At 42.8% G+C, this 12,528-nt stretch overlaps 2 protein-coding genes across 5 annotated transcripts in view; one reads left to right on the top strand and one right to left on the bottom strand.

Annotated features, from left to right (window-relative positions):
• The window catches only part of LOC126237147 (uncharacterized), a 518,724-nt gene that overhangs the window by 279,557 nt on the left and 226,639 nt on the right, over positions 1-12,528 (top strand). The gene's annotated exons all lie outside the window — the stretch shown is intronic.
• The window catches only part of LOC126237150 (uncharacterized), a 70,854-nt gene that overhangs the window by 24,865 nt on the left and 33,461 nt on the right, over positions 1-12,528 (bottom strand). Inside the window, exon 2 of the mRNA XM_049946995.1 lies at positions 1,766-1,900. Coding sequence (XP_049802952.1) covers positions 1,766-1,900 — 135 coding nt within the window. The remainder of the gene's footprint in view (positions 1-1,765; positions 1,901-12,528) is intronic.

The following is a 12,528-nucleotide window of genomic DNA, read 5'->3' as shown; positions in this document are numbered from 1 at the left end:
AAAGGTAATATACACCCTCGTCCTCTCAAGCCAGCGGGTCACGTAGGCGGACTGTAAGCAGCCAGCGGTGGTGTGGTAACTTCTGTGACGTATCGAGCGCTTGTTTGTGTAGAGTCGGTTGGTACTGCGGAAGAAGGCTGTGTGTACGTCGAGGCCAGCCTTGCAGCCGGAGAGTGTTAACACCGTTTGCCGCCGCCTGGTCGTGCCGAGGTTGCCAGCATCACTGTTATTGCACTTGGTACGGTATAAGCGCAAGTTGCGTCTGACTGCGAAACTAGTTGAAGAAGACTGAGCCCGGGCCAAGAGTCGTTCTCAGTTCTTCCTAACATTCGTAGCATCTCGAACATAACACGCTCAGAAACATTTTATTTTTTTACTCCTGATTATTGAGAGGTCAACCTCTTAAGAGTGTGTCTGTCGGTAAAAAGCGAGACAAGTCTTCAGAGCCCAGAAAAAAATAAATTATAAAATAGAAAACATTAAAGGTGAACTTCTTGTCTCAGAATAGTGTTAAGTAGAGCGGAATTCTATTAAGAAAAACAAGAAGAAAAAAAAACTGATTATTCTCCAGAGCTTTTTCCCAAAAAGAATTCAGTATCCGTACACTTACGTTGTTCAAAATTGGTATACAACTGTGACGTAAATACACAAATTTTCATAGTTAATTCGAATTAATTTTGCTACGGGTGTGACCTACTCACAGAAACTGAAAGCTAACACTTGATAAATCGCGGAGGAGAAAGAAACACATTGCTGCCGCGACGACTTGGCATTAGAGATTCGGCTTAGGCAATATGGTCAGTGGCCATACGAAGAAGGCATTTGAATACAAAGAGAATCTGTCATCAGCATTCAGGAGGCTGCATCCCATCCAACTAGATTCCCAAGCCAGTTGGCAAGTGTCAGAATTTTTTCTGGTGAAGTGGGTCGTGCGGGGATCGATAAAATAATGAAAGCTTGTGCTTATCGGTTGTCATTGTAGGATATGATAGATGGAAGGACACCATGTGTTTAGGGCAGACTATTTGTCTCTCGATCAGATCTTCGCTCTTGACATTTATTCACTTTACTGCAATTGTAATGTAAGTGCTGACAGTGGATAAGTATCAGACTACGAAGGCTTGTGATTCTATTCTTTTTTGGGCTTAATATTTTTTCAGTCGCATGTCTAGTATTTTCGTATAAAAACGTCATCCTCAGAAGGACAATACTCTGATGTGGCTGGGTGAAGGATAATTTTAAAATCACTGCGATTAGGAAAACACGTGACGTAAAGGAACAATGGGTTAACAGCAGAGGTATGAAAAAGAAACAGAAATTAAAAGTAACATTTCAGTCCTGTAGCAAATGGCTTTCTAAATCACCGAAGAAATGCACTTTATGTTATTCTTCTATATGAGATTATCCTGAATTTCTTCAAATGCAATAAATTAATTAATCTGAGGATAAACATAATTTGCCGTAGAACAAGATCTCACGAGGAAAGAATCGCGTAATTTTAAAATAATACTTGAGGTATACGTTTTAACTAAATAAAGTCTAATAAGACAAAGATGAAAGAAATTATAGCCCATTACACACTCGAAGAAATGGCAGGTTCATAGAAAAAAATGTCGATGTTCGCATAGCCGCGTTGAGGCAGCCTGGGGGAGAGAGAACCACATATGCAGAGAGAGAGAGAGAGAGAGAGAGAGAGAGAGAGAGAGATGAAGGGAGGAGGAAAGGAAGGATTACAAAGGCGACGATATCACTGAAATGATGTTACCTGGTATTGACTTGCCAAGCTCGAGATATTCCTGAACTGATGGACTGAGAAAGCCGGGAGGAATGTAGGCTCCTGGTTTAGCTACGTTCCTGTCTTCAGGATCTGTCGCTCTGGGTCTCTTCAGGCGTGGTCCTCCTGTGAAACGACAGAAATGATTGTTAATTGCGTAACACACTCTCTGTTCGATCGTTCGTAAAAGCTGCTGTGGTGAATCTTGGTAAGTGTATACGATATCGAGATCTTGAGTGCGAATTAACAGACATTCTAGGAAGGGTTTTGAGTGCGAATCTAAAGGTAGTAGAGCTACAAGCTGCATCTCTGCTTTTTGACACCTCCATATTTGCACTGTCGCCTAGGGTGATGCGTTGCCAATAAATATCACAATTTAAGAATGCCAGAATTTTTAACACAGTTTTCCGTTGTTCTTAGTGTGTCAGTATTTCGAGAAATTGTTGCAGGTTTTGGAGAATTATCATCCCAAGAAAACTTGATGAAAACTTAAGACGGTGCGGAGAGTTCGCTTTTAGGTACAACACCTTATATGGAACACAGAAGTGAATGATGCCTCATTAAAAAAAACTAATTTCTTACGATAGATATTTTCCATCCAGATATTGCAGGAAGAAATGCAGTACTATTCAGTAATTAGTGTGGATAATTGATGGCATTAGAGAGTACCATATAGTTGAAAACCAGTCTATAGCGTAATGCAGATGAATGTTATGGCGCAAGTCCCGAACGTAACTACAGACAACTGTAAAAATTACTGAAGTATTGTCAGTTCCACAAGAAAGTGTACGCCGCTATCTGTATGAAATAAAAGACACTATTATAAATATATGTTTACATGAAAATTCATAGTGTTATTAATTGCACAATTACCTAATAGTTCATCCAATCGCCGACATTATCAGTTATAGCTTGGCACCTTAACCCTCTCTTCGGTAAGTCATCCACGTTTTCAACCTCCAAATATCGTTTGATCCACTTAGTAACGAATGTCTTAGACTTTCTAAGAATTTTGGCAGCTGCCCCATATGAAAGCTTTTGTTCCTTTTGATGATTTACAAGGAACGCTGCCTCGTGACGCTTCAGATACTTGCACTAATTTTAAACTGCAACCGACAAAGCAGAACTTTAATCTCTCACACTGTTTATCTATACACTATGCAAAAGCGCATTGATTACAGATTCGAGACTACTACAATAGATGTCGCAGTGGAATTTAGATTTAAAATTATGGCGTACTCTTCCTCGTGGAACGGACTGTATGTCATCAGACAGACAAAGCTCCTACCAAAATAATAGGGAGCACATGGAACAAAATTGAGGTTATATGGTCTGGACGTATCACTATAGAAGATGGATGCATCAGTTATGTCTTCCGTGGAAGTATGAAACCCTTGGGGATCCAGCAGAGCTGGACAAATTAAAATTTTATTGGCACTGGAAAGTATTCGTAATTTTTATAGGCTGGTGTTCCAAGACAGTTACGCCCCACACAGGTACAGGAAACAAACGAGGACACTGAATCAGTTATCAAGTCATTGTGAATAAGAACGCACATGAATGTCAGCGTAATGTATCTTTCAGATGCGATCAGAATCTAAGTGATTAAAACAGTCGTTGTAAGACCACTTGTCATAGATTGAGAGCGCTAAGACAAAGGCTATTTTCTTTGCTAACATTGTTTTCAGTTGTTTTGGAGAAGAGTGTATATTACGAGACGAAAAGTGAAACATTTTTCATGGTCACAGTATGCTGTCCACCCACAGAAAAGAAACATCAACAGAAATAATATTGTATTGTTTTGTGTCTGAGGCACTTACAGGGTTAAATTGAAAACAGCAAGTATCTTCATTGGTGTAATAAAAGCGTGTGTTTGTATGACCTTTGCTGTAGTACTGTGCTAGTTGGGTATTTTTGGAATTAGCGTAACGCTCACTTATAGTTCCTTTCGGAAACATCAAATAAGAAGCAGAAGAATTCCTCCAAATTTCAGCAAATAGGGAACAATTTTGTAACTGAATGTGGTAATGCAGGGCGTGGTATAGGTTTGTGTTCTAGGTAATTCCGTTTCTTGACATATGTCACTTATCTACCGCTCAATAAAACATTTTTTAATAAAAGTGTATAATTTGCAGATGACAAAGTGAGTTTTTAAAGGCATAGGATGTAATGTGAATGTTTTAGCCAACAGATTAGTGAATAACATCACATCGTACCTTCAAAAAGTAAATTTCTGACACACAACTCATGTAAAACCCAGATTAAAACCCAGATTGTGTTGTTGCGCTAACAAGGAACCCGTTGACTGCGAGGTCGCAAAAGGCCAGTGAAGTTTGCGGCATTGGACGCCCCCACGTATTGACTACCATGCAACCACAATATTGACTGCTAATGGCAACAGGAGTGGACGCTGGAGGTATGCAGTGGTGAGCACAGCACCAGGCTATGGGACGTAGCTGAACTGCTTCCTCGACGAGTCACTCTCAACAGTATTACAGTGCTACTGGTGTTGATACAAAGGAGAGCAATGGCAAAGACAAACAATGAAAGTATTGGAATATATCTACCAGCAGCAGTTGCCGAAGTTGACATTTCGTCGGAAAGGAACCCCAAGGAATTTCGCGAGTGAGAAAGAATTGGCAAATGAAATATTAGCGTTTCTGCAGTGGAATGTGTGGTGTCATATACGCTCGACTGTGCGGACAATGAACATGAGGAGTACCATGATGACAGTACATGCATAACAAGTGACTGTTATTCCAGGTTTCGGACATTGTGGACTAGGCAGACAGGTAAAACACGACAGGCGGCGAACTGTGGCAGAACTTACATAATCCTTTTTGGGCAAGGTCCACAAATCCCGTTTCCGGTGAAAAGCAGTAATGGACAATCGTTGTGCAAGAAAGTGGGTACTAAACATAATTACGCACATTGAAGATCACTCGCAACGTAGAGAGAGAGAGAGCAGATTTAGAAATAAAGTCCGCAGCAATATGACCGTGTAGGGTATAAGAAAAACTACGGATTTACGAGGGAGGACAAGGCACAGTTGTTACAAAAACTGGTGTTTGCGCACTTCAAGGATGATCAGTACAATTTAAAGGGCATGTGCATGATAGTGACCTACTACATTATGCATATCAAAGTGCACGCGACATAGACAACAGTGATAAGCAGTGGATGGTTGCATAATTTCAAACAGTGCTACGAATTGGAAGACGTAAGATACGAAATTTCAAAGCATCAATTTGACAATGCACAGCAAACTGCGAAATCGGCCCGAAAATTTGTAGATGAGATAAACAAACTTATCCCATCGTTCAATAAGAAATTGTTTCCAGCTCCGACCACTCGGGATTTGAAGAGGAAATGCATATGAAAGAAACCCCAGAAATTACCGATACCAAGAAAGTTGCACCAGGATCAACTAACATCAATGTTTAACACATTCGTATACAGTTATGCTGACTGTCAATCGAGAGAGTAAATTTGCTGGATGTGCTGTGAGAAGTTGGAGGTGTCGTGCCGCCTACGATCCTTTCTCGTGTGCGTGATCTTCCAAGATCAGGAGGGAATATTTACGTCACAGGAAGCAAGAACGGGAAAATGGACGGAAGAGAATTACAAAAATGCTATGAGCTCTGCTTTTGGGCAAGTGCTGGTCAAAATAACTTCCTTTTGTTCGATACGTGGTCTGCATGTAATAATCATACTCTTTGGATCAAATTATACCTCCGAAAACGTTCACACCACCTACAACTACTGGAAAAATTCAGCCTCTGGATGTTTGTTTTCTCCATGCCTATAAAACAAGTACAGTTATGCCTTAAAGGATAGCCGTAACAGACGACCGACTAAAGGGTAGCCATAACAGACGACCGGCTGATCTCGTGTTCGATGTACAATGTTTAGTCAGAACGTAATGACCACCAGCTATGATCGGTATAAATCCGTCTAGGCGATATAGCAGCGTCATCTGGCGAGGTGACTGCTAGCCCTCACGTTTCGAAACCAAGGTGAATTCACGCCGAGAAGGAGTGGGGTTGGGCGGCCACCCCTTATTCCAGGTTTCGGACGTTGTAGAATGGGCAGACAGGTAAAACACGACAGGCGGCGAACTGTGGCAGACCTAACATCAGACATTAATGCTGGGTAGAGAAGAAGTGTGTCTGAACACACAGCGCACCGAATACTCCTAATGATGGGCCTCCGCAGCCGACGATCGATGCATGTTTCAGTTTTAACACCACGACATCGCCAACTATTACTGAAATGGACACGTGACCTTCGACATTGCGCAGTGGCAGAGCGTTGCATGGTCTGATGAGTCCCGATACTTTGATCATCATGTCAATGGGAGTGTGCGAATCCGTCGGTCTTCCCGGGGAAGAGCTCCTTGACACCTGTACTGCCGGTCGGAGATAAGCTGGCAGCGGTTCCAGCATGCTCTGGGGAACATTCACATGGGTATCCAAGGGTCCAGTGGAGCTCTTACAAGGCACCATGACTGCCAAGGTGTATTGTATACTGGTTGCAGACCACGTACCACTCTTCATGACGACCATGTTTCCCGACGACAGTGGCATTTTTCAACAAGATAATGCACCTTGTCACGAGGCCAGGAGAGTGATGCAGTGGTACGAGGAACACAGTGGCGAGTTCCGATTGATGTGCTGTCCCCCCAACTCGCCATATCTGAACCCGTTCGAACACATCTGGGATGTGATTGAATGTGGCATCCGAGCTCATCGCCCCCCTCCGCGGTATTTGCGAGAAGTAGGTGACTTGTGTGTGCAGATGTGGTGCCAACTCCCTCCAGCGACCTACCAAGGCATCATTGCTTCCTTGCAACGACGCGCCGCTTTTATCCGTGCCAAAGGTGGTCATACCGGCTATTGTTTTGTCGTTTGTTCTGCCTGGTCAGTGTAGGTACGAGAAGAGAGTCAAGAGACATTTTGTCCACAAAGTTTATGTAATGGAATTCCTTGCATTATATATTGTGTAATAAATGGTGTTTACATCTTTAGAGATTCCCTAAAATCTTTTACGCAAATAGTTACTTTCGTGAATGTTCTTTCCGTCAGAATGTAGTAACAATCTCATCTGAACGGTGAGAGTTACGTAATTCGTATAGTTGCTTTCCGCACTTTCCATTTGGAAATTAGTAATGGCTGTTATTGTGTTTACCAGCTACGCCTTCAGCTAACCTTGTGCGGAACGTTAAGCAGTGGAAACATGAGTCATGAAACGTATAACGTGAATTTTTCACGGTTATCTTTTTGCTTCGAGATCTAACTTTTTGGCGAATTTCTGTAGCGTTTGTAGTCATTGAACGTACTTGGTATCGAAAGACGTGGAAAAGTGTTCTTTTATGTTTTTAATTGAAATCACTTTTCTTTTTCACTACAGATGAACTATTAGTGTATAACAGGAATTTCTAATTGCCAGTATGGAGTTGTTGGGTGGACACGTTGATGTTTCACTCCTATTTTTTAAAGAAATTCTCTGTTTGTGTGGAATCGCTCACATTAGTTGCTATACTCATTTTCTCCTAACGAAAATGCGATTTCCTTCAATTCCAGGGTGTCAGATACGTGTGCACAATTAAGAATCGATACAGAACGTCGTTTGTAAGTTACTGCTTGCAAGTATATACCGAAAATTTGCGTGTGTCGTTACGTTCCCCCTATAAGTGCTTTTTTCTGTTCAGCCAAAACGATTTTTTTCTACCCTCTTTAGACTTTCGAGTTGTCTATAACTCGGAATTTGAACATCGTATTAGGCACGTTTCCGAAGACATCTCTGGCCCGAGATGAACAAGTTGCGAACTTGCTATTGCTCGCAGTTACCGTACTGCAACAATTTCCTATATAAAGAGTGCATCAAAGTTAACATTGCCTCAATAAAATCAGCTACATGTACAAAATTTTGTCTCGCGTAGAGCAGACTTCAAGCGAGGAACCAAATTTTACTTGATGATTTAGCATACATTTGGTTAAATTTGTGATGAAAATTATAAAATCAGAGATGTAGTGCTTTGTTTCAAGCGAAAGCTTATTCTCACATCCGACATGTCTTATAACTTGCGGAACAAATTCTGAATACGATATGTTATATCGTATTAAAATTAGTTAATAGTCGACCTATACGTTTATATTTTAAAGAATGTAAACTAAGAGACATGTCCACAGAAGCCCAAAGTTGATGCGAGCGACTTTCAAGCATGTTAAGCGGTTAGTTCTCAGCAGAGCTTCAAACCTGAGTGTACGGATTGTGGCAGATAGATATAATTAAGGCCAGGCGCAGGCCTCCCGTCAAGCTCTGGCGTACCAGCGTAAGGTCACTGGACAAAATATAGGATTTCTCAAATCTTTTTAGTCAAATTGGAACAGGTGGTAGTGTGTCCAGATCCGATCATATTGAGATAGCGAACCAATAGTCGAAAATGCATATTTATTGTGTTATGGATATATACACTGTACATCTCATAACAAAGCGATGCCGCCACTCTCAATCTGTGTATTGCAACGGCACATGCAGTTCTGCCGCACTCTTGCAAAGACCCCGGATGTCTGTTGCACACTGAAACAGGCAGCGGGTGATAAACAGCGTACACCCCTGACCACCAGATAGACATAATGTACACAACTTAGCTCATAGCACGTGCGTCATGTGACGAACGCGTGCATCGCACCGATGCGTTAACTTTTCCCGCACGCACACCACTATCCCTGGTGTCAGTTGTCCATTGCATCAGACAGCTTGTGATGTGCCTGTGGTGACGTGTGTTACTGTGTACAGTTCATGACGCGTAGTCAAAGATGGGACGTTACTAGTCACGAGAATTGGCAGGCATGCATTTAATGTACCGGACGGGCAAGATATAGCAAGCAGCGCGAATGTAAAGAGAGAGCTCTTCCAACAGGCGTCATCCTGATTGGAAGTAGTTTATCTCTGTGGATACGAACTTATGAGAGATGCATCATTCACGCCACAGACATCCGGCCAAGGTTCCCGCCGAAGATATGTTTGAACACCAGACTTGAGGAGATGGTGTTGGAGCGTATAGCTGACCACCGAGCTGTAAGCACCCGTCAGCTTGCCCCTGAAACCAACACTTTGAAAGATACAGTGTGGAGAGTACGGGTGGAGCAGGCGTTACACTCTTGTCATAATGAGCGTGTGCAAGCACTGGGACCAACAGATTTTAAGCCCCGCGTTCACTTGTGTCGGTGGATTATCCACTGCAGTGCTGTAGTACCGAACTTCATACATTTTGTATTGTTCACGGATAAGGCCCCATTCACCAGTGATGGCGTTTTCAGCAGCCGCAACAGCCAAGTCGGGAGTGAGGACATTACCCACACCACCAGGGCGATCACCGGATCTCTCGCCTCTGGGTTTCTTGTTCTGGGGTTACGTCAAGACGATGGTGTATGTAACCTCTCGCAGAAACGGATGAAGAAATGCTTGCTAGTGTCGAAGCTGCCGGTTTCTTGGTACAACAGACACCAGGGATCTTGGGGAGAATGGACAAAACTTCATGTGCCGTTGCCACGCATGCATTGCATTGAGACTGCGGTCGTCACTTCAACTACTCTGAGCCACGTTGTTATGCAGTGTACGCCGTGTATGTCCATAACACACTAAATATGCATTTACAACTATTGGTTCCCTATCTCAATATAATCAGTTGTGGACCCATCACGTTTCAATTTGACTCAAAAGGTTTGAGTCACCCTGTATTAGCCCCCCCCCCATTCCCCCCCTCAATAGATCACACTGGTCGCTATAGAGCATCGTAAATGGTCATCAGACTCTCCACCGCTGACGTGGTGACATTACGGAAGGGAGCTGTCGTGTTTCGACATGGCCATGACCACACTATGAATTATGTATCAACGCAGGCCGTCCAGCGCAGTGCAACATGGTGGAAGAACAATGGTCGTAAAATTATTCTGATCGACATGCACTGCAGACGAGGGTTACGCTTGCGAATTTTTTTCGAAACCGATAGGAATTGCTGCTGTCAGCGAATGCAGGACCATCTCGATTAGTTTCCGAACGAACATCGCGAACGGAGTAGCTTCGGATGGATATGGCACGGATGCTGGACACTGAGTAGCTCCAGATGGGTAAGGCATGGATGCTGGTTAGCGACTTGACGATGCAGATAGAACTTAGCTTACACACACACACAGTGGTAAAGTGACAGTACCTCCTGGCCGAAACTGCCCGCGCTGACACCCGTACCTATTAAGTTACCGTACTGCTCTTCAACCACAATGGGAGCGCCAGATGAGCGGTAGCACTCGATGGAGCCTCCAAGTCTCTTTCTTTCGGAGTTATTTTCCAATTTCGTTTATTGTCGCTCACTTTTCTGTCGTATTCGTTTCTGTTTTTGCCTAAGTTTTGTCTGCCCCTCTTCTCAGTTACTCATCCTTCACATTATCAAGCTAGGGGGCAATCTAGGTTAATGTAGAAGCAGAAGTACAACTTCAAACAGCCATATCGCCAGTGTACAGAATTTATTTATATGACATTAATTTAAAATTATTATAATAAAATATTAAGTGTAACGTACTCTGGTTTGGGTTATTTAATGTATGTCTGCAGTGTAGCATTCTTGGATCTTTGGTTTGTCTTTATACTTTATAGGACACGACTTATTTTTGTTTGTAGCTTCTATCACAGTACCACCAGGTAGCTGGTCGTAAGGTCTATGATGTTTGCTTGAGAATCTCAGTCTTCATTCTGCTAATATACGAACATGAGTTTATACACTAAAGATCCAAAGAAACTGGTACAGCTGCATAATATCGTGTAGAGCCCCCGCGAGCAAACAAAAGTGCCGCAACACGACGTGGCATGGACTCGACTAAAGTCTGAAGTAGTGCTGCAGGGTATGGACAACATGAGTCCTGCAGGGCGATCCATAAATCCATAAGAGTGCGAGGTAGTGGAGATCTCTTCTGAACAGCACATTACAAGCCATCCGAGATATGCTCAATAAAGTTCATCTGAGGAGTTTGGTAGCCAGCGGAAGTATTGAAATTCACACAAATGTTCCTGGAGCCACTCTGTAGCAATTCTAGACGTGCCGGGTGTCACATTGTCCTGCTGGAATAGCCCAAGTCCACCAAATTGCCCAATGGACATGAATGGGTGCAGGTGGTCAGACAGGATGCTTACGTACATGTCACCTGTCAGAGTCGTATCTAGACGCATCAGGGAACGCATATCACTCCAACTGTACACGCCCCGCCCCACACCATTACAGAGCTTCCACAAGCTTGAATACTCCCCTGCTGACATGCACGGTCCATGGATTCATGAGGTTGTCTCCATACCCATACACATCCATCTGTTTGATACAATTTGAAATGAGACCAGGCAACATGTTTCCAGTCATCAACAGTCCAATGTCGGTGTTGACGGGCCTAGGCGAGGCATAAAGCTTTGTGGCGTGCAGTTATCAAGGGTACACAACTGGGTCTTCGGCTCCGAAAGCCCATATCGATGATGTTTCGTTGAACGGTTCGCACGCTGACACTTGTTGATGGCCCAGCATTGAAATCTGCAACAGTTTGTGGAAGGGTTGCACTTCTGTCACATTGAACGGTTCTCTCCAGTCTTCGTTCGTGCAGGATTCAGGCCGCAGCGATTTGTCAGAGAGTTGATGTTTTACCGGATCCCTGATATTCACGGTACACCGATGAAATGGTCGCACGGGAAAATCCACACTTCATCGCTACCTAGGAGATGCTGCGTCCCATCGCTCTTGTGCCGACTATAACACCACGTTCATACTTATTTAAATCTTGATAACCTGCCATTCTAGCTGCGCCAGATACTACTTGTCTGATATAGGCGTTGTTTACATATCTCTGTATTTCAGTATGCATGCTTATACCAGATTCTTTGGCGCTTTAGTGTATAATCAGTGTATAATCTAGTGTGAATTCTGTGCCTATTTTGCCGTTTCTAACTAGTTTCTTAAAATAACGTGTCGTTTAACATTTTGAACCCTGCGGGTTAAACAATAGTTTTGGCCAGTAATCGAAAGATTGTTGCTGTTAATAACCGAGATATAATCTGTACTACTTCATTAGCATAGATTATATATCAGTTATTACATCACTGGTAAATCTTGCGTCCTGCAAATAATAAGACATTGCTTACAATTTTATTCCTATTGCTATCTACGTCATAAATATAACAGTACTTTTCAGCGGATGCGATATTTAGGTACATTGGCCTGTTCGTATCTAGAAAAGAGGCGATCTTAACACGGCATATCGTATTGCTATATGTAGGACACTACTTCACGGTAGCAAGATTAGTATTTGTTTCCAAATAATTTTGCTTCTTGTTTTCACAGTTTTAACCCTACTTAGGAACGAGTCAGAACTATTCGTGTTAGAAAGACCATTATGCATTGTATCATGACCCTGAGTCTTCCACAACAGGTATCAGAATTCTGTCTGTCAAGGACAAATACGTTAACAGCCGCATGAATAAGCATGTCGTGTGGCTAATTCCAGAGTCCCTAAAGCGACCTTGGATGCAAATTTAAGCCAGGCAACCGTTTCCTTTGGCAGCAAAGGATAACTTTTCGTGTTCAAGAGTCCCTAAGACGCTTGATTGGAGCGAGATTTCATGACGTATATGACACAATCTTGCTACTGAGTAGCGGGAAGGTCAAGTTATTTACTTCGTCAGTCGCGTGTCAGTCATAAGACATTGTTGAGTGT

The sequence above is a fragment of the Schistocerca nitens genome, chromosome 2, assembly GCF_023898315.1.
Source record: "Schistocerca nitens isolate TAMUIC-IGC-003100 chromosome 2, iqSchNite1.1, whole genome shotgun sequence".
Lineage (NCBI taxonomy): Eukaryota > Metazoa > Arthropoda > Insecta > Orthoptera > Acrididae > Schistocerca > Schistocerca nitens.
The sequence above is the reverse complement of the archived record's forward strand: the minus strand, read 5'-3'. Positions and strand labels throughout refer to the sequence as shown.